At 42.7% G+C, this 26,721-nt stretch overlaps 1 protein-coding gene and 2 pseudogenes across 1 annotated transcript in view; all 3 read left to right on the forward strand.

Moving 5' to 3' along the window:
- Positions 1–6,800, forward strand: part of LOC141579219 (zinc finger protein 81-like) — a 70,035-nt pseudogene extending 63,235 nt beyond the window's left edge.
- The window catches only part of LOC141579218 (uncharacterized), a 75,610-nt gene extending 62,573 nt beyond the window's left edge, over positions 1–13,037 (forward strand). Inside the window, exons 2-3 of the mRNA XM_074374449.1 lie at positions 1–96; positions 6,807–13,037. Coding sequence (XP_074230550.1) covers positions 7,124–8,422 — 1,299 coding nt within the window. The 5' untranslated portion in view covers positions 1–96; positions 6,807–7,123 and the 3' untranslated portion in view covers positions 8,423–13,037. The remainder of the gene's footprint in view (positions 97–6,806) is intronic.
- LOC105072436 (large ribosomal subunit protein uL6-like) lies at positions 1–26,107 on the forward strand (annotated as a pseudogene).
- Positions 26,108–26,721: the final 614 nt, after the last annotated feature.

Raw genomic sequence — 26,721 nt, forward strand, 5'->3', positions numbered from 1 at the left:
GGTATTGCATCCCTAAGCCAGAAGTGATCCTCAAGCTGGAGCAAGGAGAGGAGCCATGGATATTAGAGGAAGAATCCTCAAGCCAGAGTGTCCCAGGTGAGTTAGTGTGAGTAGGAGCCAGATGGAGGTTAGGAGGAAATTGGATCACAAAGGGTTAGTTCAGAGATTAAAGCCATTGAAATGGTCTTCAGGAGTCACTTTTTAGTGGCTCTGGACCTTTGGAAGTAGCTTGTTGACATGACTCAAATATCCAGTCACTGAGTCACCCAGTATCTCCTATTGTCACTCTCATACCCAAATGGTTTCCTTGTTTTTTTCTTTAAAGGTATATATAGAGTTAAATACACAGGGTTTAAGTGTTCAAGTAAATACAATTTTGTATATGTACAGACCCATATTTCCATTATCAAGATTAACATATGGAACATTTTTTTTTTTAGCACCCCAGGAGGCTCCCTGGTGTCCTCTTACCAGTAAATAACATCTCTCCCTTCTGTTATCACAGATCAAATTTTCCTGTTTTTAACTTAAGATAACTTCAATCATACAGTATGTACTGTATGTGTATTTGCACTCTATATATACATACATGCACACTATATAGTGTATATATACTACACACACACACACACACACACACACACACACACACACACACACACGTGTGTGTGTGTGTGTATATATATATAGTATCTAGCTTCTTTGGATCAGCACTATGTTTGTGAGATACATGTGTATTATATATATTTGGAGTTTTTGCTTTGTATTGCTGTGTAGTGTTCCATTGTGACTATTCCAGAATTTATTTGTCCATTTAATTATTGAAACACATTTGGGGTACATATTTGAAATATACTTGTCTTAAATAAACTTATTTTGAAATGTGGGGCTTTTGAAGAAGGGTATTATAAATTGTTTCAATTCAAATATTGTAGATTTACAATAATGTATTTGTTTCAGGTGCTTCATTTAAAGTTATTATAAGATAATGCCTATAATTCCCTGTGCTATACAATATCTCTTTGTTGGTCATCTATTTTATAAACTGTAGTTTGTGTTTGTTAAACCAGACCCCTAATTTGTCCCACTCCACTTCAATCTCCCCTTTAGTTACCATAAGTTTGTTTTCTGTATCTGTGAGTCTGTTTCTGTTTTGCATATACATTCATTTGTATGTTTTTTAGATTCGACATATAATTGGTATCATATATAATTTGTCTTTCTCTGACTAATTTCACTAGGGCATAATATTCTCTAGGACCATCCACATTGCTACAAAAGACACAATTTATTTTTTATGACTGAGTAATATTCCATTGTGTACACACACACCCCCCACACACACCAAATATTCTTTATCCAGTCATCTCTTGATGGGCACTTGTGTTGTTTCCATGTCTTGGACATTGTAAATAATGTTGCTGTGAACATTGGGGTGCATGTATCTTTTCCAATTAGTGCTTTTGTTTTCTTTGGATGTATATCTAGGAGTATTATCTGCAAACAATGACAGTTATACCTCTGACCCTCCAATTTGGACACCTCTTACTCTGTGTGCGTGTGTCTATGATTGCTGTGATTAGGGCTTCCAATACTATGTTAACAAGTGGCAATAGTGGGCATCCCTGTCTTGTTCCTGGATTTAATGGGAAGGCTTTCAGCTTTTCACCATTGAGTATGATGTTGGCTGTGGGTTTGTCATAAATGGCTTTCATTATGTTGAGCTATGCTCCCTCTATACCCACTTTAATGAAAGTTTCTATCATGAATGAATATTGAACTTGATCAAATGTTTTCATCTGCATCTATTGAGATGATCATGTGACTTTTATTCCTTTCATTAATGTGTGTCACATTGATTGATTTGCAGATAATGATCCATCCTTGCATCTCTTAAATTTACCCATGTGATCATGGTGTGTGACCCTTTTTATATATTTCTGCATTCAGTTTGCTAATATTTTGTTGAGGATTTTTGAATCTATATTCATTAGAAACATTAGCCTATAATTTTCTGTTTTCATAGTGTCTTTGTCTGGTTTTGGTATCAGGGTACTTAACCACCTTGTGGAATGAATCTGGGAGTGTTTTGTTCTCTTCAGTTTTCAGAATAGTGTGAGAAGGATAGATATTAGTTCTTTATGTGTTTGGTAGAATTTCCCTGTGAAGCCATCCAGTCTTGGACCTTTGTTTGCTGGGAGAGTTTTTTATTACAAGAAAAACCATTGTCAGTTTTTGACTTGTAGGTACAATAGCCTTAAGGTGCTAGTGCAGAAGCCCTGAGGGTTGGGTGGGCTGGTTCCATTCCTCAGAATGAAGCAGTACAGGAGCAGGAGGGGCTGGACTGTGCCCACTGTAGTTGTCCTGGCACATGTCAGTGTTCCAAGACACTCCTGATTTACTGCCCCTGACAGCACCAGTAACACCCCCTATCACATTCAGTGTAGTGTCAGGTCCAGTCCAGCTCTGTCCCCCATGTGTGCACTCTCCTCAGCAGCAGCAGCCTTTGCCTAGTGAGGAGCTGTGCCATGGAGCAAAAGGGGCAGGAGCGGGTACTTGGTGTGGTCTTGGGGGCAGTCCTGGGAAACCAGCCAGAGTTCTGGCAGTCTCTGTCTGCCTCCTCCACCTTCTTTTTTGAGCAGGCCAGCATGTGTGACTCTTTTGTCAATGGTATGTATTGAAAATACCTTGTTTAAACTATGTCATCACTTTCTTAATGATGAACAGAAATGTATTTAAAAGACTATCCTTTCACTGAATTGCAGTTTTATCTTATTTATCAGGTGATCATATATGTGTGATTATGTTTCTGGGCTTTCTGTTCTGTTCTTTTCACTGATCTATCCATCTTTATGACAATATTACATTGTCTTTTATTACAGCATTATAACTTATTAATAAGTCTTGATATCTGGCAGTGTTAGCCTTCTAGGTTTGCTGCTTTAGTCAAGATTGCTTGGTTGTTATACAGCATGAATACAGAATGTTGCCAGGAATATCTTTAGACTACAGAATATATTAAAATGATACCTATGTTTTTAGATATTCTGGAAAATTCTGTGCTGCAATAGGTCTTCTACATTTTCATAAAATTTTAGAATCAGCTCATCAGTTTCCATACACACACACCTGTTTGGATTTTCTTTTTTTGTTGTTGTTAAGATTTCACTGGTTATTTTGGGGAGAATTGACATCTCAGCAATGCTGTTTCCAATCCATGACCATGGTACCTTTACTTAGGTCTTTAATTTCTCCCTGGTTCTGTGGTTTTCAGTTTAGCAGTTTTTCCAATTTTTCATTAAATATGTTCCTAAATATTTTATACTGTTTTCATTTTTTCATTTATACTATCTGAACTGTTTATTCTCTAATTGTTTAATGGGAACATATAGAAAAACAGTTGATGTTTGGACATTTACTGTGTATCCTGCAACCTTGCTTCCAAGATCAGATGAGATTGGGCTCATTCAGGGTGGAATGGCCGTAGACCCTACAACCTTGCTAATTCACTTATTCTGGTAGTTGTTTTGCAGATTTCTAAAAATTTTCTACATAAACAGTTTTATCATCTATTAATAAAGACAAGTTTACTTCTTCCTTCCCAATCTTTATACCATTTTTCTTTTCCTTGCCTTTTGTACTGGCTAGGTATACTAGGAAAATGTTTTATAGAAGTAGTGAGAGTGAACATCTTGATCTTGTTTCTGACCTCAGGGAAAAAATATTCAGTATGTTACCATTAATTTTGATGTTAACTGAAAGATTTCTGTAAATGCCCTTGATTTTTTGAGGAAGTTTTCTTCCATTCCTTGTTTGCTAAGACTTTTTAAACAATTATGAATATTGAAATTGCCCAAATGCTTTTTTTTTTGCATGTAGTGAGATAACCATATGGCTTTCCTTATTTATTATGTGATTATGGTGAGTAGTCTTAATTTTCAAATGTTAAACCAATCTGATATTTCTGAAATACATCATCTTTGATCATAATATATTGTTTTTATGATTACTGAATTTGATTTTTTTGTGTGTGTCCATGGAGATGTTATCCTGTAATTCTCCTTGTTGGAAACTTTCCACATTTGGGGTTGAAGGCTATATTATTTTCATTTTCATAAGATGAGTTGAGCATTGTTTCACATTTTTCAATTCTGTGGATGATTTTATATAAGATTGTGTTTTTTCTTTAATGTTTGGAAGATTTTACCAACAAAGCCATTTGGGTCTGAAGTTATCTCTTTGTGGAGATTTAAAGTTTCAGATTGTTAAGTTTTTAATATTTATCTTTGTTAATATTATCATAAATAAAGTACATGTAGTTTCTGGAACAGTACAGATGAATTATTCTTTACTTAAAGACAGGTAATAACTGTGTGATTCTGACATACCTTAATATCTTACTCTTGGTGCAATGAGACAGAAGCCAAATGTCCAACACATACATGCAAAGTTAGTATTGCAGGTGAAGAACACTGATAAAATGAACCTGGCCATGTTTCTATAGAAGAGAGAGAGGTAGCTCTCCTCTGTCCTCTTTTTAAAGGAGATAAAAAAAACCTTTGTTCCCTTGGAGGATCCTGAGTTCTCTCTAACATTTTAGCATATAAATAAATTTCTTCAGGCAGAAAAAAGACTATTGTTTCCAGCTTTACACCAAGGATGTCACCAGAGTCAGGATGAGATCTTGAATTTTCAGAAATTTCAAAACAGATCTATGCCCCCTCCCCACACACAGCTTTTTTGTCCTCATCATACCCACTTAGTAACCCGGAGACCATCCCATTCTGAAGACAGCAGTATTTAATACTATGACTGCCTTGCTGAGGTGTGTATACCAAGAAGTGGGTGAGGAAAATAGAATCAGATTCATTCTTCCTTATTGTTGAAAAGTCAACAGTGGTGAGATATCCTCTAAGAGGGGTTAAATCCAGATTTGATACACTCTCCCAGAAATGGGTGGCCCTGCCCACTACCTTGTGCCTTCCACAAGAATCAGAAACTAAAAATTCAGGCAGCTTTTGTAATCTTGGTTGTACAGGCTATTAGAATAAGCCTTTAGCAAGGTAACAAGTGATGCAGACAGTTCTGCCAGGATCCATGGTGTTTCCATAGCTTATAGCATCACAGGGATGTTTCTCAGCCTTGTCAGAGTGCTGCCATTGAGCAGGATGATCACACCTGCTTTCAGATTGGCAAAACTTAAGGCCAGAGCAGAGAAGGCAGTTAGGGAAGACTTCTGTGACTCCAGGCATTAGATGATTATTTTGCTGGCCAGCAAGGCTTTACTTTCAGGGTTTTCTTTTTAAAAGTCTTTTTCATCTTGTCAGTCACAGATCACAAGTTGAAACCCTGAAGGTGGGTACAACAGCCTAGAGATCCATATGAACCTCTGATGGGTCAGACATCAGATTGTAACTCATTAGCTCATTTTAACTCACTTGCTCATTAGCAAATAGCATTACTCTTCCAAAAGGCATCTCCTGAAGTGTATCTCCATCTGGAGACTGCCCTGGTCATGGTGTCTTCTTGGTATACTGCCTTCCCTCAGGTAAAAATAATTTCTAAGCCTTTTAAAGTCCATACAAGCAAAAACTATCCATCATGGGGGCTTGTTCTTTCCAGTAGTGTAAGATTCTAGATATGGATGCTAAGGTTTTACTACAAACACTTCTTTCCCTGATTGGGACGACCATCTCTAGGACTTATGCCAAATTGATTTTTGCCATATATTCTGATGTAGTAGCCACAAAATAACATAAAGCTGTTCTTAAAAATTACCCCTTTGAGTGATGTCAGCATCATGGCAGTGTGAGATATTCATTTTGTCTCTCCCCTTCAACCTACAACCAGTAAAACATCTGTAACTCAACACATCCTGTTTGCCCAACATACCAGAACCAGAGAGTTCCATATGTCTGTACATCTGAAGGTGGCTGGTCTGGAACACATAGAGGAGGCAGGACCAGAGGAACAGCTAAGAGTGGGTGACAGTGGATGAGAAAGAGCAATTTATGGGGGACAAACAGCTGGGCTTACCTGGAAAAAATATATTTATTCTAGATTTGTAAAATGATGGTGTGATTCTGATCTGAATCCAGATATAATGATATGTTTGTCTCAGTGATATGTTTTAAAAAATATGTATTATCAGTTCTTAGGACATTGAACTCAAGGAAGTAGAGTATTGTAGATAGCAGAACAGTAAAAATAGTCCTGCATAACCAAAAATCTTAAAGTAAAGGTAAATGAAATTTCTGGAACCAGGTTTAGAATTTTATCCCTTAAGGTTTTGTTTTCATGGTATATAGAGATGTTGAAATATGTATATGAAAGCAGGATTGAATACTGATACTAAATCAGGTGAGATTTGTTTGGGCAAAAGTCAGAAAGCATTGAAAAGGGGTTGGATGCTCAGGAGAGGTCCACTGCTGACCAGTGCTGATGAAATAAAGGGAAAATACCACAACTAGGGTAGAACTGTGCAGTCTGATCCTGTGGCAAGAATGGTTTGTCTACTCTTGGGTTTTGCTCTTGTTTGCATATTTTTATTCCTCATGAACCAGAAGTAGAAACAATTAAAGCTTGGGTTTTAGTACTGTTCCTTTTTGAACTGGAGCTTTTAGAGCATTGATTCATTACTGCTTGGTAGAATAGGAGAGAAGATGTGACTGGATGTGTATATGCTGTTGTCATATTCTAGGCATGAGAGATCATGACCTAAACTGATGAACTCCCCCAGATCTAATGCTGTTTCCTCTCAATATCCTTGTCAGCTAATCTTTCTTGTCACTCTATTTATATTTCAGAATTAATTAATAGCAGTAGAAACTATTCAAGAAACAAGTTTGATGAGTTTAACAAAGGTAGAAAATGGCTCCATGGTGACAAACATGAAAGAACTCATTCTGAAGAGAAACCTTATGAATGTAATAAAAATGGGAATGGCCTCTCTCTTAATGAAGACTCTGCTCCGCATCAGAAAATTCAAATTTTGAAGCAACGTTTTGAATACAATGAATGTAGGAAAGCTTTCCATGAAAATTCACTCTCTGTTATTCAGAAGAAAACTTACACAGGACAGAACATCTGTGAGTACACTGAATGTGGAAAAAACTTCTGCAATATGCCATCTCTTACTGCTCACCAAAGAACACATCCAGCTGATAATCACTATGATTTTAATAAATGTGGAGGAAATTTCTTAGAGGAATCCATCCTCTTTGAACAGAGTGTTCACCCTTTGAACCAGAAGTCAGAATTCATTCAAATTCAGGGAACCCACTCAATTGACAATATAATTGAATATAATGAATATGGAAACTGTTTCAGTGAAAAGCTAATTTTTGGTGTACAACAGAGCATACACACAGGAGAAAAAACTTATGAATGTCATGAATGTGGAAAAACCTTCAACCAAAAATCAGCCCACACAAGACATCAGAGAACCCATACAGAGGAAAAATCCTGGGAATGTCATGAATGTGGGAAAACTTTCTATAAGAATTCATACCTCATTAAACATCAGAGAATTCATACAGGGGAGAAACCTTATGAATGTCAGGAATGTGGGAGATCCTTCATTGAAAAGTCAATTCTCACCCAACATCATAGGACACACAAACGAAAGAAATCATATGAATGCCCTGAATGTGGGAAATCCTTCGCAAGTAATTCGGCCCTTACTCTACATGAGAAAAGACACACAGGGGAGAAGCCCAATGAGTGCTGTGAATGTGGGAAAGCCTTTCTCCGAAAATCAGACCTCATTATACACCAAAGAACTCACACAGGGGAAAAACCTTATGAATGTAACACATGTGGAAAATACTTCCGCCACAGGTCAGCCTTCACTTTGCATCAGAGAATACACACAGGAGAGAAATCCTTTATATGTAATGAATGTGGTAAATCCTTCTATGTGAAGTCATACCTCATTGTACATCAAAGAATTCACACAGGGGAAAGACCTTACGAATGTGACGAATGTGGGAAATCCTTCTCTGCGAAGTCAACTCTTAATAAACATTTGAAAACTCATACAGGTGAGAAGCCCTATGCATGTATTGAATGTGGAAGATTTCTATGCAGCTTCAGGAGTTTCACACAGCATCAGAGGACACACACAGGAGAGAAACCTTTTGAATGTAATGAATGTGGGAAAAACTTTCGTCAGAAGTCATCCCTAACTGCGCATAAGAAAACTCACATAATACAGAAACCCTATGAATGTAATGAATGCGGAAAATCATTCTGTCTGAAGTCAAGACTCACTGTACATCGTAGAATACACACAGGGGAGAAACCCTATGAATGTAATGTTTGTGGAAAATCATTCTATGTCAACTCAAAACTCACTGTACATCAGAGAACACATTTGAGGAGAAACTCTATAAATATAAATGAGGGAAATCACTCTGGGTGAAGTCCAGAGTTTATAGAACAAAGAACACAAAGTGGAGAGTAAAATCTATTAATATAATGATTTTGAGAACACCTTTGGTCAAAAATCAGTTCTCACAATACAGAGCAGAGAACTTAAAGAGGAGAGAAAATAATATGAAGATATTCTGGACATTGGAAAATTTTCTACTGGAATTTGGACCATGTAGTATATGAGACAACTGAGCGGAGAAAACCTATTGGTGAATGAATACAGGGCAGATTTTGTCCAAAGTCACACCTTACTAAATATTTATAGAAATGATATATAGTATTTGTAGAGAAGTCTTTACTCACAGGCCAGGGAAAATGCACAAGCTATAGGAAATTATAGGAAGACATTTACTATGAGGTGATATTTTATTGGGCTTGTGTGAAATACTTGAAGTGGCATCTCAGTGGGTATCACATAGTAGTTATTAGAAAAGTACTTCTAAGTAAGTGGAAGCTTTAAGTTAAAGTTAAGTTTATCATACATCAGAGATGTTCAATTGAAGTGTCTAGCAATTTAGGAAATGTGGAGAATGTTTTCATTTTAGCACTTTGCTTTGTAAAAATACAGTCTGGCCCATTGCCCAGTGTGCTGTTCCTTTCAACTTAAGGTTTTAGATGTGACCTGGAGTTGGCAGTTGTAAACAATTCAAAGATTTATTGCTCAGGCATATGTGAAACAAGGAAGGGTTTTTGCAGGGGACCCACCAACAAGAAGACTTTCTGATGTCCAGGTGGAGAGAGAGAACCTGGTCTTTGTGACATACATAGGACAGCAGCCTGCCAGCAGGATTTTTAAAATAATTCTGGGGTGTACTAATTTTGAGTGGCTTGTCCTGGAATGGTGGATCGAAGGGGCAAGGTAGGTTGCCTTGAATGCAACTTACCAGCTGTAGCAGAAGTGGTTGAGTTTAGAACGTAGGTGGTTTCTGCCCTGCCAGTGTCTTACCAGTTTGGCCAACCGTCATCCATCATGTGAGTGACTTATTGCACCCAACTTTATTTCCCCACATACTTACCACTTCTCACATGTGATACAATGATTTTTTAAAGGCAAAAATTCACATACAAACATATACATTGTCAAGTACAGAGCTTTAAAGAGCACAAATAGATTCTACTACTTGGTAGGCAACAGTAGCTTTCAGCAGACCAGTGCTCTCACTAAGGACAACTAGAAAGGCAGTTCACAGAAAGTATATTTAAATGCAACATGTTGTTGCAAAGCAGAGAGGGCTGGTATGGTAAAATTCAGGAGAGGAGTGAAAGAAAGTAAATGGGAAAATGGGAGCACCTGCCAATTCTGGCTACAGGGAGGAGCCTGAATATTGAGCTTGGCTCAGTCAGAGGATTATGGCTTGGTGTCAGGGCAGGGGAGATGTAGGGTGCAGGGAGACCAGAAACCAGAGACCAGCAGAAATCTGGCAGTCAAGGCTGAAGTGAAAATTTTGAAACATAGGAGACTTCAAACACATGGCCAGTTTATCAAAATTTTCTTTACTCAGGGAAAAATGAATAGAATTCAGGAACTGCCAGCAGGCTGGGCCCTTGGTGAACACAGCATGCTCTCAGTGGCAGTGCAGAGTCGTACCAGAGGTAAACTGTACCTTACCAAATCTGCAAACAATTCCTGACTCATATTTTGAAAATCTTCCAGAAAGAAAACTCACAGGAACAGATGACTTCACTCCAGTTATTCCAAATATTTAAAGAAATAGTACCAAGCTTTTATAAGCTCTTCCAGAGAAAGGAGGATAGGAGTTTTCCTGTTCATTTTATGAAGCTAGTACAACACTGATACCAAAACCTTAAGATATTTCAGGAAAGTAAGGTTCATTCCACTATCTTATGAATTTAGATGCAAAACCCTGAAATTAAATAAAAATTCCAGTCATATCACATATCTTGACTAAATGATATTAGAGGAATCAAAGGATGCATTTAATGTTTAAAATTCACTTGATTTGACCTTCTATTCCCCTTCCTCTCAGACTCTACCTTCTCCCTTGCAATATGTACAATTCTCTCCTGCTTTCCTGTCCTAGAGTGGGAGTCAGAACAGCCCTGACATGGGGGATGAGAAAGGTGTGGAGGTGATGTGCCCCCTTGCATCAGAAGTGCTGAGGGCAGTTGGAAGACATGATCAGCATGGCTGAGATGCTGGTAACACTGGGCAGATAAATAAATGTACTGAGGGTGGTGAGAGCCAGGTTTCTCATTGTTGGAGATGGTATCTGCAAACACAGAAGGGGAAAGCTAGAAAACAATCTAAAGTGTTGGAATATAATTCATATTTTAAGTACACAAATAAAGTATTGCTTATGGATGTGTGTTTTGGATCTGTGTGCTGAGAGGGCCTAAACACAGTGACACCCCCATAAGGTTGAGCACACCAGGTGCCAGGTTGTTAATTTTAAGTACTATTCTCCCACCAATAAACAATGAGGTCTCTGAAGGTATGGTTTATTGAAAGTCAGAGATGGGGAGAAATACAAGATGATCCTGAATCATCTTATCTGTTAGACAATACAATGTCAAAGAATAATTGGAAGCACATTAAAAGGACAAAGGAACCATCTTGTACAGCTTCCACTGGCCAAGATTGACACAATTTGAACATCAAAACAAATTAACAGCATAATAATGCAGAAGGTAAAACAGGAATACATTAATTTATACAGATATAAATATGTTAATCCATAAAGGAAGGAAAGCTTTTTACAATGCCAGCTAATAAATGTAGAAGGAACAATGGCAATAGAAAAACACAATGTGGTAACCGTCATACTGGTGGTTGATTCAGTAAGTAGTTGACAACACAGGCTAGAGTTTGTGGGTAGAGGTTTGATGGACAGGATGTTGGCATAATCTCCAAATATTTCCCCACAAAATACTGATCAGCTACAGAGGTGAAAACAGTAACTTTATGATAAGCCTGTCAGAGAACAACATAATCAGATGATCAAAGTTCACTTCACCAGTGGCAGAGCAAGTCAGTGTGTTGTACTCCCTGATGAGATGCACTGAAAAGAGCCAGCATCACTCATGCTATATTCCTGCTAAGGATGCGTGGCCAGAGTGTGATCATGAGGAAACATTAGATGAACCCACTTGAAAGGTTCTTTCACAGAATGGAAAGCCTATGTTTAAATTGGCAAGGACATAAAAGGAAAAGACTTCCAGATTGGAGGAGGCTGAAGAATCTTAACAAGGAAACAAAAAGGAAAGAACCATTGGCATAATTCATAGTTTATGGATTGAATGATAATGTCTATTTCTTGATTTGGTTCAGTAAGCAAGTGTTTTTGGGGGGGAATACACACTCCAGTATTTAGGGGAAATAGAGTCCCATGTCTGCTGTTTTTTTTCAAATGCATCAGAGAAAGAGGAATATGTGTGAGTGTGTGTATAGGTTTAAGATTGCAAGCAAGTGTGCTAGAGGCATGGAGGAAATGCAGTGCACAGTTTGGGAAATCTGTTTTTGTGCACTGCTTATGACTTAAAGTTTGAAGTCATTTCAAAGTAAATGTGTGAACATTTAAGCTAATTGACGTAGCTAACACATAAGTAGAAAAAGGCAAGTGAAGCCATGTTAGCATCTCAGTAGATTCAGAAAACATCTTTTAGAACACTTTACACACCTTCATGATTGAAAAAAACTAAACTAGGGATGAAAGGAAATTTCACTAAAAAAAATCATCCTAAGCAGATAAATACTGGACTACTTCTTCCTGATATTAATAATGAAACAGGAAGTCTTGTCACCACAAAGTCTATTCAACATTGGACTGAAAGCTCTATCTTGGTCAGGTTAGAAAGGACAAAAAATCAAAAAATGGCATAAAAACTTTTAAGATTGAATTAAAACTCCTTATTTTCAGGTGATATCATTGTATTAGTAAAAAAGTCAATAAAGTCTATGGAAGAGTTATTAGAAATAAGTGAATTTAGCAAACTGACTATAAAAATCATATTTTTGTGTGTGATCAACAAATAGAAAAAATAAGTGATACCAGGACAATTGTATCCTTTCTGCCTAGGGTAGCATGTGCTAGACTTACCCTCCTGCCTGACAAAATTGGGTAAAAGGAAACAAAAACTACTTGTTTTCAAGTCACAGGATGTCAGGCAATAAAGGGCAGTGATCCTTGGAGGTGATGGGTAGGCTCACTATATTGTGATGGTTACACATTTACATCTGTTAAATTGTATCAAGTTGTACAATTCAAATATGTGCATTATAAATACTGTGTTACATTGCTGTTACATTTATAACAGGCCTAAAGCAGTTCTAGAAATCTAAACACTGCATCCCAAAATTGAGAAGTTAAAAAACAAAAAGGACTTTTAATGACTTTGAAGGCTGATTTCTCCCCAGATTGGTTGATTCATTGCTGCCCTAATCACCATCCAACATTTTTTCTTTTTGGTCAAATTTAAAATGTATATGCAGATTTAGTGACCAATAATAGCTAAGGCAATCTGAAAGTGGCAAACTCAATCTATAGGACTTAGACTGTCACATAACAAGACTGTTACAAGCATATCTCAGAGTTATTGTAGGCTTGGATTTATACCACTGCAATAAAGTAAATATCACAGTAAAATGAGTCATAATTTTTTTGGTCTTTCCAGTCATATTAAAGTTATATTTACACTATAGTATATAAAGTGTGCCATAGTGTTATGTCTTAAAAAAAGCTGCCTTAATCAAAAAAATACTCTTTCTTAAAAATGCTAACCATCATATGAAACTTCAACGTGCAATCTTTTTGTAATAGTAACATCAGGGACCACAAATTATCATAACAAGTCAAATAGTAATGAAAAATATGAAATGCTGTGAGAATTACCAGAGTGTGACACAGAGACATGAAGGGAACAAGTGCTGTTTTCTCCCAGATCCCATCCCCCAACCTGAGCCCCTAGACCCCCAGCCATCCCACTTCCTATCAGTCTTGTCCTCAGGAAGTCCCACCCCTTTCTTTGAAGTGGTTTGATTCAGTTTAACCATTTCTCTAATTCTGGGCCCTGTGACAACAGCTTCATTCCTGACAGCCTACTTTATTTGCAAAATCCATGAGATTCACACTTAATAGGCAAAGTTTCCAGGAACAAAAATGTAACAGGAAAGATGGAGCTGAACTCCATTTGCTGAGGACATCTCTGGGGGATGGGGAGGCCTTGAGGCTGGGTGAGGAGTCCACAGAAATGGGGGTGGGTCAGGGAGGCTCAAGGCTATTCTCTGCCACTGCCTGGAGCTCATCTCATTGAGGTTTTCCAGCTACAATCTTCAGGTACAAGATCCCCCATCCAGCTAGACAAGGGTAGATCACCTAGGGCTGCCCATATTCAGGAACCCTGCTCTGGGCACCAGGCCCATATCAGTGGGGTGGAGAATCCCTGGTTACACAGGGCCTGCCTGGATGTGGCTCCCCGGTGTGTCAGGGCAATGTCAGAAATGGGTAGGGGCTGCTGCAAATAGTTGATTAAGATGCACCCAGAACCTACCCTGGCCCCACTATGAAATGTGGATCACGAGGCTACCGGCCCATCTTGAGCACCACTACCAGTGGTCAGCCCCTCACCTCCCATCCCAAACTGTGTGTGGCCCCTAACTCATGCCCTGGACAGGGCTGTGGGGAAAAAACACTGCTCTGGAGAATACTTGGGTGTAAAATGCATTAGAAGCCCATCACAACTCCCACTGTGGGCATGGGGCAAGGACTGTGCCACCTCCTCCAGCCCAGTGCTCACAGGCCTGGCTGGGGGGTCCTGAGGGCTCTAGCCATCTGCTCCTTCCCTGCTGATGCTCATGTAAGTGAGAAGTCCTGCAGTGATGTTAAAGCAGGCTCATAGCTAGATAAGAGCAGAGAAAGACACAGAACAAATGGCAGATTTGGGCAGAAAGGAGGGCCACAGGCCAAATGCATGAAACCATACAACATATAAGCACCAGGGGTCCCTGGACAGAGAAAGAAAAGCAGGAACCTCTAGGCTAATAAGTGGTCACACCTTCAGAGGTCAATAAAAGAAAGGAAAGGCAGAAATTTCCAGTGTCTGAAATCTTTTGCACATTTTCCCCACATTTCAATAAAATTAACTTTGCAAGATTAGAAGTACCCATCATTCATTGACTCTATGACATTTCCCACCCAGACTAAATTAGGATAAAAATCCCTCCTCCCTTTGGGAAGGTGGAGTTGGGGTAAAAATCAGGGATTATGACCCCAGGCCCTTCCCTCCCTAATAAATATTTGGCATTTTTACACCCTATGTAACCAACTTGCCAAAGAAACTCAGGGCAGCCCCTCACCTGAGCCTGCCCACTCTCGCCTTGAGAGTGTGCTATCCGTCCTTTAATAAATTCTCACTTGACTTTTTTAACCACTGTGTCTTGTCTCTGAATTCCTTTTGGGACAGGACAAGAACCTGGAACACCAGTTACATCCACCAGCAACAGAATCATGCACTGTTTTGCCTTTCGTGTCTGGCATACTTTGCTTAGTGTAACATCTTCAAGATTCATCCATGTTCTAGCAGGTATCAGAACTTAAATCCTATTTTTTTCCTTTTTGCATTGCCATTACATTGATTTTCTTTCTTTCTTTTTTTTTTTTTAAGACCTTTATTGTGGTAGATTCCTGAACAGTAAATGACACTTCTTTCAGGTGTATAATTTGATGAATTTTGCTAGATGTATATAGCATTGAAACAACTACCACAATCAAGATAGCCAACATTTCCATTATTCCCCAAGAGAAGCAAATTTCAATACCCAGCTTATACCTTTCTGCCCACATTACCCCCTGCTAACCCTAACTTTAGAACTGAATTTGTTTTCAAGGTGGGATAATATTCCATTGTGTGTATTCACCACATTTGTTTCCCCCATTCATTTGCAGATGGACACATGTTGCTTGCCCCTTTAGGCTGTTGAGAATAATGCTACTGTGAACACGGACCCTGGTTAGAATTCTTTTGGAAATTTAGTTCTACAGGCGGAATTGCTGGATCAATTGGTAATTCTGTGTTTAACTTTGGAAGCCCTGCCCCTCCTCACTGCAACTGAAGCTGTCAGAGGTTAAAGGCTGGCATCCAGAAGCATTGCAACAGGCCTCTCCCCTCTCCAGTCCCCCTTCCAAGGGTTGTGGTGTGTGAGCTTTCCCTGTGCCCAGGGCCTATTGAAAAGGAAGACAAGGGAAGGGGAATATGAAGACACCATGAGTAACTGAGGGTATTTGTTAAAACTGTAGTCAAACTTTGAACTGGACAGAGAATGTTTAAAGGATCTGGAAAACCTACTAACTTAGCCTAAGTATCCTGAGCGGGGAGAACATTAGAATAGGGCCCTGAGAGCAAAGTTCAATGCCATTAAACACAATTAAAATTTTTTTTTCATTGTGGGATAACAGTTGGTTTTTCCATTTGGCATTGGAGTTGAAATGCACACATTTTAAACTCAGCCACAGAAACCACTAAGATCCTTATAGTTTGTGGTTCATGCCATCTCTCACAAGGAGCTGGAGGAGGTTCTGTGATGGAGAGAAATGAGGGGCCTGTTCTAACTCATGTCATGGCCCTGAGGGTCCCTCGGCGGAGGTGACACTTGGGCAGCAACTTATTGAAGTCAACCCAGAGGTGAGCAAGTGTGAGGGTCCTAGGAAGAAAGAAGTGCACACAAAGAGGCTGGTAGTGACAAATAGCTTGATGTGTTTGAGAAGCAGAAGAAATTTCATAGCAAATAGAGCATGATGATTAAGGAGGTAGCATGACCTTTCAGTTTTGATCATAGGCACCACTCCTTCCAATACTTTACCAATTCCTCATAGGTTCCAAAATGAAGTTTAACTTCCTTTTCTCTGAGCCCAGTTCCCTCCTGGACCTGACTTCCCTGGCCTCCCCTCTGTCATAGCAGTGCTCACCCCTCCCATCAGCCGTGCTCACCCACATGCAGCCCCTGGACATTATTGGCTCTTTTCTCTCCTCTCCCTTCCCTTCTGCCTGGGACACTGGCCTCCCTCTTCTCCACCTGCCTAATGTCCTTCCTGTGTTTGAAAACCCAGGTCCTGCCACCTCCTCCAGGAAACTTCTCAGGTTGAGGGGCTCACCCCCTTGACACTAATGTCATTCTCTCTGGAATGGTTGGTTATTTCTCTTTCTAAGTGACTGCACACTCCTTAAGGGCAGGAACCAAGAATCATTACTCATGTTTCTGTCCCTGTGTTTACCTGGTCAGAGCTTGTATCTCCGCTGACATCTCCAGAACACTTCCTGCACCGCAAGTCCTCCCTTCAGCTTTACACCCACACATCTACCTGCCTAGTAGATACGTTCAAGCAATTGGCTCCATCAGTGGTTCTGGGGCCCCAGGTTCACAGCACAACCACCTGGAGCTACCATGCTGCCTGAGGGTGACAATTGCTGTGTCTCTTCTCAACTCGGTCTGAAGTCAGATGAGTGGCTAGAAGTCAACTGTGGTGGGATGGTTCCCACCACTGAATTGGCAGACACTAAAATCAGGGCTCCTACCCTCTCCCCAGGAATGAGTTGTTAAACACTGACCAGCACACCCTTCCTGGGAGGGCTGGAGGGTTTGGTAACACCCAGATTGCTGGCCCCACCCACCCACAGGGTTCCTGATCTAGGAGGTCTGGGGTAGGGCCTGAGAAATTGCATTTCTAAAAGTTCCCAGTAACACGAGGCAGCTGGACTCAGAGTCAGAGGCCTGAAGACACTTTAGCATCATGTCCAAAAGGAAAGTCATCATCCTTCCTTCAAGCCCATTCTTTCTCTGTTTTGTGTGTGGGAAATGTCAGCACCATCCTCCCAGTTTCCTCTGCCTGAAATCTGGGGATTGTCTCCTTCTACTTCTGGGCTAAATGATCACCAGATCCTGTCACCTCTCCTCCACCAGCGCCCTCTGATCCTTCCCCTTCTCCTTGACCTCAGGGCCTGGGCCTGGCCTCATTCACACTCCCTCCCTCTTGTCTGTTCCTGTGCCAGACTCCCAGGGAGGAACACACCTACCCTCCTCATCTCTTCTGGTCAATTTTCCTTGTGACTTGGCAGCATGGTCCTTACAAGCTGAGCCATCAATCCCATCGGAGGATTCCAGCATGAAAGGGTTCATGGCTCCCCATTCATTCTCTTCAGGAGACCTTCTGCCTGAAGGTCCCCTCCCTTCATCATTCTTTAGCCCCACCCCCATCAGGGCTGGGCAGCTCTATTTCCTCTGGGATCCCTGTGCCCTCTCTGTCCCCATGGCTTATTGAAGTGCATTGGATTTACAGTGTTGTATTAGATCCTGCTGTATAGATAGTGATTCATATACATGTATATATATTCTTCTTCATATTCTTGTCATTATAGGTTATTAATAGTTACTGAATATAATTCCCTGTACTATAAATTGGTCCTTGTTTATCTGTTTTGTGTATAGTCGTGTCTACTTGCTAATCCCACACTCCTAATTTATCCCTCTTCACCAACACTTCCCATCCTGGTAACCATAGTTTGTTTTCTATGTGTGTGAGTTTGTTTCTGTTTTATAAATAAGTTCATGTGGATCATTTTTTTAGACTCCACATACCAGTGATATATTTGCCTTTGTCTGACTTACTTCACTTAGTATGTTCAAAGTCATGTCCATCCATGTTACTGGAAATGATATTATTTCATTTTTTATGGCTGAGTAGTATTTCATCGTGTGCACATATGACATCTTTCTTACCCATTCATCTGTCCTTGGACTTTTAAGTTGCTTCTGTGTCTTCACTGTTGTAAATAGTGCTGCTGTGAATATTGGGGTCTATGTCTGGGAAACCAAGAGACTGTCATTCTAAGCAAAGTAAGTCACACAGACAAAGATAAATTCTACAAGATATAAGTAATACAAGGAATCTAAACAAATGGCAAAACTGAGACTACTTTGTAATGAAGTCACTGGGAAAAAAGTGCTTCTTAGGGGGCAAAAAGCAAGCTGAGATAGTCCAGCTGAGTAAAAGCCTCTTTTTCCTAGTGACCTCACCTCTGGTTCTACTGGGATTAGGCCTGGATAAAGCCTGACAGCCAGCCTCAGTCTTGGGGAGAAGCATTTAAAGACAGAAACATAAAGGAAGCAGCAAATGAGATTCTCAAGTCTGGTGATGACAGCCATCATCTGCCCATCTGTCTCTGGGTCACTGCATGTCCAGCTGGAGAAGTTCAGCCCACAGACTGACCAGAGAAGTGGACAGTTTCTCTGCCCACAACACTGTGGTACAGAGTGTGGACAGTGGAGACACACTGTCTTTGATCCAAGTTCCAGCCCGGCTACCTGCATAGCCTTGAGTCATGATCTCTGACCCCTGAGCCAGGACCTCAAACCCCTCATTGGGTTTGCTTTGGAAATTAGAAGCCCTCAGATGTCAGGATGCTCTTGCCCATCCCTCCCATGTGGGAGCAGTTTTCTGCTGGCCACACAGAGAGTGAGTACTGGCTTAGACACACACACACACACAAAGACACACACATAGACACCGTGCTCAATGACATTGAATAAGGATGATTGGGTGGGACCGGAAGAGAAACAGACATGGAGGAGGGCATAAGAGAAAGAAAAAAGGGATAGGAGGCATCTCCTACATATGACACCACTCCCTCATTTTTCCATTTTTATTCTGCATATGCTGAGACATCCCTGGAAGAAACTGCTAGAATCATTCCCATTATGCAGGTGGGGAAACAGACAGGCCTGGACAGACACCAGGACTTATCCAGGATGGCGAACAGGTAAGAACAAGGAGTGGAGTCTGGAAGCCAGGTCGTCTCCTCACAGCTTCACGCAGACCCTCCCCAGGAGCCGTGGAGAGGGCGGGACAGCTGTAACTGTCGAAGATGTGGATTTATGTGGAGAAGGGCATGAGCAGGCAGCAGCCCAGAGGGCTGTGTGTGGAGGTGTTGTCTGAGGAGGGGGTTCCAGGAAGCAGACCCCAGGAAGTGACATCACTTCCTTGACCATAGCCCCCGGCAGAAGTGGAAACTGGCTACCAGGCACCCACATTCTAGTGATGGTGCCAGAGCCAGCACACTTGGTTGGAGACAGTTGATGGAGAAACATGCTCCCTTCCCAATTCCTAGTCTCCCAGGGCTTCTCCATCAGGAGACCCTGGAGTGAGAGATTGTTCAGTAGCTGTAGGAGTTGGTGGAACTCTCAAGCACGATGCCCATCGTCCAGTATGAAGAGGTCATGTAAGGTAATATGAGGTGGCCTGGAACAAGCCAACCTGGGAACAGCCACCTCTGGGAGCCCTCCCTGGTCAGGCCCACTTCCCCTCATCTCCATGTGGGGGAAGGGGGACCTGAGGGGAATTGTCCCATCTGGCAGGAACTTGTTGTACCTGATAGTCCTGTCATGACCACACACAAAGACAGGGCTGGCAGGGGGGAAGAGGAATCCTGAGGGACCTCTTACCCATGCCAATGGGAGTCCAATGCCCTAGGGTTGTCTGCTTTTTTGTCCCTGATGGATGTTTGTACAGAAAGTTGAGTGTGTGTGACTGGAGGGGAGATATCTTATGGATATGAGGACCAGGAAGACAGCGAGACATGGCTCTGAGGTTTCTGCCCAGCTGCTGGGCACTGTGTTTGCAGGACTACACACAGGAGATGGGACAGGACCTGGTCCATGGAGTCCCCTGCTCCATCTCCCTGCAAGAGGGGCAGGTGCCCCATGACACCAACAGAACACAGAATAGTATCAAGGTGATTGAAAGGGAGGAGATGCCACACCCAGGAAGCCCCAGGTAACAGAGCTGCCCTGCTCCTCCCCTGGGCTCCCTCTTTGAGACCTGCTGGCCAAGGAATCTGATGCCCCATCTCTCCCATCTGCCCTCACAGCCCAGGCCCTGCCTTGGCCAGATGCAAAGTCAGTGCCCAAATATAAGTCAGAATCTCAGAAAGACACTTTGACAGAATTTCAGTTCATGTTAAGTCAAGGGTGTTTCTGCATCTTCTATAGATTGTCCTGTTTATTCTCTGTCTCCATGTGTCCACATTACCCTGACAATTCTGTTCCCTCCCACCCCAAGATCAACCTCTGTGTTCTCATCTCTACAATGGGATGCTGTGACAGCAGTTACAGGGATGAGGTAGTTGATGCAGGGATGTGATGTCACTGTGGTGCTGACACAATGATTTGAGACACTAATGCATTTAATCATCGTCCACCGCCCCTTGTACTGTTGATGCCGAGAACCTTGAGTCTGCTCAGGGCTCCCGTATTCCACCTCAGGCACAAGAACTTGAGGCTTGAGGATTCAGTCTGAACTCCAGCCCCAACCCCCTGGGGGTCCCTGGTGCTGCCTCTGACTCATGACTCTCCTCTTTCCTCCCCAGAAGTAAGATATACCATCAGGGACCAGGGATGAGACCTACAGGGTGTGGAGACTTCAGCGACACAGGCTGGAGAAGCTAGTGGCAAACCTGGTGACTGCCATCCTGGGCGACAACCCCTCCTACCTGAAAACATTGCTGGGCACCTATAGAGGTTTTGCTATGACCCAGCATGTGCTGGGCCTTGTGTTCCAACAGTGAGTAATTTACTCTCATGGGACACTGGTGACTGGGGCACCTAACTGCAGTGACATGTGGGATTGTCACTTTACCTCTCTGAGCCTCTGTTTACCCTTTTGCACACTGGGGTCAAGAGAGGATCAGGCCCTAGGAGGGTAGGAACAAAGGGGCCCTTCATGGAAAGTGCTTTCAGGGGCCCTGGACCCTGGAAAAGTCAGCTGGAGATTCTGTGGTTGTGCTAATTTGTCATTATCCTGCCCATGAGGAAGCCTCTGCCTCCTGTGTCACTGGGACTTTGGCCTTTGGTGGAATGGTTTTCCCATTTCAAAGGGGATTTGTGATGCCATTAGCTGTCCCTGTCCTAGGAGAGTGAGAGTAGCGATCCCTTGGAGGGACAAGTGGGGTCCCAGGCCCACTCAGATGTGTGCTATGAGGCTGGGTGGGCTCAGTCATTCATTCCTCAAATATATAGGAAGGGCACCAAGGGACAGGGGCTTTTCTAGGAACAACCATCATTTAATGCATCGAGCAGACCACAGCCCTGCCCTTCAGGGCTTCTATTCTCCTCGGAGTCACACTGTCACACTAGACATCACATCCAGGTAGTGCTCTCAGGACAGGCCATATGACACCTTCCTGGTCTCCTCTAGATATGGATGCATCCTTCCTCATACTGATGAGGACAGTAAACCCCTGCACCAGCTGAAACTGTGAGTCTCTCTGAATGAAGTGGGAGGGACTCCCTTTCTCAAAGACTGTGTGGAGCTGTGGGCTTTGTGGATGGAGAGGGATGAGAAGAACACTGGATCCAACATATCCTCTGATTCTGGCTTGAGAGCAGAAGTCTTAGGGCTTCTCCTGGAAAGAGGAAAGGAGACCCTCAGAGCTGTGGATGTGGCTGTGGTGCTGTGAGGGGCATCCAGGAGGTCTTAGGACTGACTAAGCTCCTGAGAGTACCCACAGCCATCCCCTCTCCATCCCAGCCCTGCCCCCTACTTCCTTCCTGGGACCCAGCACACAAGGGGTGGAGGGCATCCTGCTTACCATCTGGTGGAGCCTCCATGGTGGGGATTTAGCTGGTGCTCAGGGGACCCAGTGAGACTCAGGGGACAGCTGTGGCATCCTATTGGAGGTGAGTGCCAGAGGCAGGAGGAGATTCAGGCAGGATTTCTGGAGGGTTAGACAGCAGGCAGGTGCAGGAGCTAAATTCTGAGCTGTGAGAGGGCCCGTGGGAAGCCTGGGTGGCATACAGAGCCTGTCTGTTCCCTCCTGGGTCAGACAGTGATAGAGCAGCTACTGTGTTCCTGAGATGGCAGTGCTAAGAGCAGACAGCTTTCCTACACTCAGAGAGAACACATCCAGTAGGTGTGGGCAAGGAGAGGGACCGAGCAGTGTGACAGGTGTCCTGAAGAGGTGTGGAGGTGGTCATAGCAATGACAAAGGGCTGTCCCTTCAGAAGGCTAGCAGCAGCCTCTCCTGTGTGTTCAAGGCTGCCTCTGCCCAGACTGCCAGGTAAGATGGGATGTGGAGCAGAGGCAGCGTCTGGATGGGCAGGAGCCAAAGGCAAAAAGGCCCAGGTCCCTTCAGGGCCCCTGGGAGCCCAGCCTCAAAGGAGAGGCCAGGCCTCTGACTCTGGTGCCTTCTGACTACCCCCAGGGCCATGTCCTACATCCTGGGAACCAGGCTGCTCCAGTACCCAGATGATTTCCACCAGCCTCCAGAATTTCCATGCTTTAAGACAGTGCTCACTTACATATAGCTGAGCATGCCTGGCTCTGACCTGAAGCAGCAGGCCCACCTCCTTCTGGCACAGCTGGAGCAAGTGGAACTCCCAGAGGCAAAGAGTGATGGTGAGGAGGATGCAGGGTAGGTGATGGGGTGAGTGAGGAGGGGAAGGCACTGGACCACACAAAGCAGAGCCTCCTGAGGCTGGAACTGACCAGGAGCAATTAGGAGGCTCAGAATCCTCATCCCCTGGACTGCAGTCTGGGAAGCCTTACTGGGGGTGGAATCATGGACTGAGAGTTCATTGAGTAGCAGTGAGGGCTCCCCTGGCTTTGGGAGACACGTGGGAAAGCAGTCCTATTGATGAGAGTTTCCTTTCTTGGAGTGACAGCACCTGCTGCAAAACCCGCTGGGGAAACCCCTCTGGATGGAGAGCCAGCTCCAGCTCTCCTGCCTGCGACAGCGCCAGAGCCAGAGCAGAACGATGTGCTGTATCAGTCAGGCTGTTTCCTGCCCTCATCTTCAGTGCCGGGATGCCTACACTCCTGAGGTGTTTGTGAATTTACAATTCCTGATTATTCTTATTAGTGATAATATATTACTTGTGACCTGTTGTGTCTGGCTGAGTAACAGATGAATAGAATGATAATCATTGTTTTTTGGTTTAAATTTTAAACTTTTAAAAATTAAAAATAAGGCAGGGCATCTCATTAAGGCAGGGTCCTGGATATGTTCCACCCAGGGGAAATTTGATTTGCAACAGTGACACCCACTTGAGCTCCGATGAGCAGAAAGAGTTTTCCCAAAACATATCAGGTGATGGAGAAGCTGCAGGAAAGTCTGAGCCTCAGGCCAGGCATCCTGGGAGGTACTTACAGGCCCTGCCATCCCTCAGGCTCCCCCAGCAGTGATGGACTGCCCCACCCCTTGTCCATCCCCCAGGACTGTCATCCTTGTATTCAGCTTCTGCAGGGGATGCAGCTCTGCCTTTCTCCTAAGACCACAAAGAAGGGATGGGGGGCCAATGATGTCCATCATGGTAAAATCAGGGGGTCCCATGGCCAGAGGTAACTGAATGAGGCCTTAGTTAGCAACCTCTCTCTTCTCTGCCTGAAGATGGATGCCCCCATGCACACAGCATAGGTCCTCACAAGGAGGAGATGCTGAGCTCTTCCTGGAGGGGAAAAGACTGAAGCCCCTTATTCAACTGGGAGCAGACAAAGAGAGATCAGAGGACCCAGGGGAAGGGCCGCCTGGGCTGAGGCTCCACCTTCATGCTTAGGAGCACAGGCTCAGTGTTGGTTTGTAGGACTTGGCCAGAATTGATCACACCCAGGTGTGAAGGCAAAACCAAATTCACCTCAACAAAATGCCTTCAGTACAGAAGCCCAGACATCCCTTGTCCACTTGGAAGTTTTGGAAGCTTGAGATGCTATGTAGCTCATGATGGACCTGGGGCTCACTCACATACTTCCAAATTCTTGTAAAACCACATATAACACCTGTCAGACTTCTGATTCTGAGAAGGGGCCCACCTGGTCAAACCTCTAAGGAGATGCTCCAGTGTCAGCCAGTCATGGAAAACTTGCAGCTAAGCTGTCAGGACCTGTAGTCAGGCTCCAAGAGCCATCCAATCCCCTACCAGTTACCCACTTATACGTTCTGTAGTTTTGCTTTTAGAATTTCTTCAACCCGTCAACCCCTGGGGTTCATACTGTTAATTACAGGTAAAAGCTGTGAGTTCCTGGTTTGCAAACATTTTAAATGACAAATCAATCCTTTTGCTTCAAGAAATCCTGATTCTTTTCTGGGATTTAATTCCAATTTTAATATGACATCAGAAACAGTGCGTAACTTATTTAGATTAATTATTTTCAAATCATGATTGAATATTTACTGTATGTCAAACACTGAGCAGAGAGCAGACTGAGAACTGATTGAGGAGCTTCCTGGTCTGGGAGAAGCTCTGAATCCACAGAAGGAGAGAAGACATTCTGGGAAGTGCCTGCCATACTAGGAATATGGACAGGAATCATGCTCGGTACATTCAGGGAATGATCCTAGATTTAGAAGCTGCCTGGGGGTGACAGGATGGGCTCCACTTTCAGAGACAAACAAAACATGGTTGGGGGGAAACTGGTAGCTGGAGCAATGGAAGCAGGTCCTTTAAGGACAAGGGATCAGAAGGAACATTATGCAGCTTGGAAATTCATGTTTTCTAAAGTTTTCAATAGATAGGGTAATTACACATGTTAAGTGCAAAAGTGACCAGTAATATATCTCATTTCAGTTTTTCAAGTTGTACATCATTTTAGATGAAATGAGACAAATATGCTGTGTGATGCACTTCTAATCTGTTTTTACATTTTATTGTTAATATAAACAGCAAAGGGCCATGCATATCTTTGTTTGGATATGCTAACTTCTCTGCACCAGATACACAGGGCTGGGATGTGCACAAGTGACCCTAGCACGTTCCCACTCTCTCCCTACAGGTCCTGTGACACATCGACCTCCTTTCCCTTGTCTGCTGTGGACCCACAACACAGCTCAGGGGCTTCATCAACACTCCCTGACACCTTGCCCTTGGGAAATGCCCTGTCATGTCATGATCAAGACAAGGACTTCAAGTAGAAGGCACACTCAAGACTTCAATTTTATGGAATTTGGTTTCTCCTAACAGCAAGACTGACGTTGAGATGCTTTCTCTGCCACATCTACTGTGAGAATGAAGACAATTCTCAGCAATCAGACTATCGACATTCCAGAAAATCATTTTGAAGGGACTCACAGTAATTGTGAAGGGCCCCAGAGGCACCCTGCGGAGGGACTTCAATCACATCAATGTAGAACTCAGTCTCCTTGGAAAGAAAAAGAGGCTCCAGGTTGACAAGTGGTGGGGAAATAGAAAAGAACTGGCTACTGTTCACACTATCTGTAGTCATGTACAGAACACGATGAAGGGTGTTACACTGGGCTTCCATTACAAGATGAGGTCTGTGTATGCTCACTTCCCCATCAACGTCATTATTCAGGAGAATGGTTCGCTTATTGAAATTCAAAATTTCTTGGGTGAAAAATGCATTTGCAGGGCTTGGATGAGGCCAGGTGTTGCTTGTTCAGTATCTCAAGCTCAGAAAGATGAGTTAGTTCTTGAGGGAAATGACATTGAACTGGTATCAAATTCAGCTGCTTTGATTCAGCAAGCCACAACAGTTAAAAACAAGGATATCAGAAAATTTTTGGATAGTATCTATGTTTCTGAAAAAAGAACAGTTCAGCAGGCTGATGAATAATATCGAAGTTGTCTGGGTACAGAAAGAGCAAGATGCCAGATGACTCCTCAGATTCAGTTGTAATATCTTAAGGATACAATAAAAGCTGTGTTGACTGGGAAAAAAAAAAAAGGTTGATGTTGTGTGTGTGTGAATGTTACCTGTTTGTCTGACATCCCATGGAGCCAGCAGCACACATGCCATTCCTCATAGCCACCAGAGGGAGGTGTATAACTGTTTATGACAAACACTGCTCCATTCAAAAGTGGTCCTTTCCAATTTAGCCTTCATCAGAACGTGTTTTATAAACTGAGGATTTCTTTAAGGTATATAGATTGCTTTTCTTCTTTAATCTCATTTCAGATCTAATGTAAATACACTACAATTCACAAATATAGTTGAGCCACTGAGTGCAAGTTGTCCCTTGTGACAGATAGACATGTATAATTCTGTGTCCAACCCCCATTTGTGTCCACCTCTGTCCCTTCCTCATTCCCTCCAACCATCTGTAAATATCTATTTAATTGACCATCAGTATAATGTTGTAGAGATATTTTAAAATATATTGTCTTTTGTGTATGTGATATAGATCATTGTGTGCAAGTGGTCTGCTCACAGGACTGTGGGATTGTCCCTGAGTCCCTAGGGGTCAATTAAAGGTGGCAGTAGGTCTCAGTGGGAGTCACTGAAAGGGAAGATCTCCTGCTCAGCACAGCCAAGGTGGGTCCACACTGTC

The sequence above is a fragment of the Camelus bactrianus genome, chromosome 11 (genome assembly GCF_048773025.1).
Source record: "Camelus bactrianus isolate YW-2024 breed Bactrian camel chromosome 11, ASM4877302v1, whole genome shotgun sequence".
NCBI lineage: Eukaryota > Metazoa > Chordata > Mammalia > Artiodactyla > Camelidae > Camelus > Camelus bactrianus.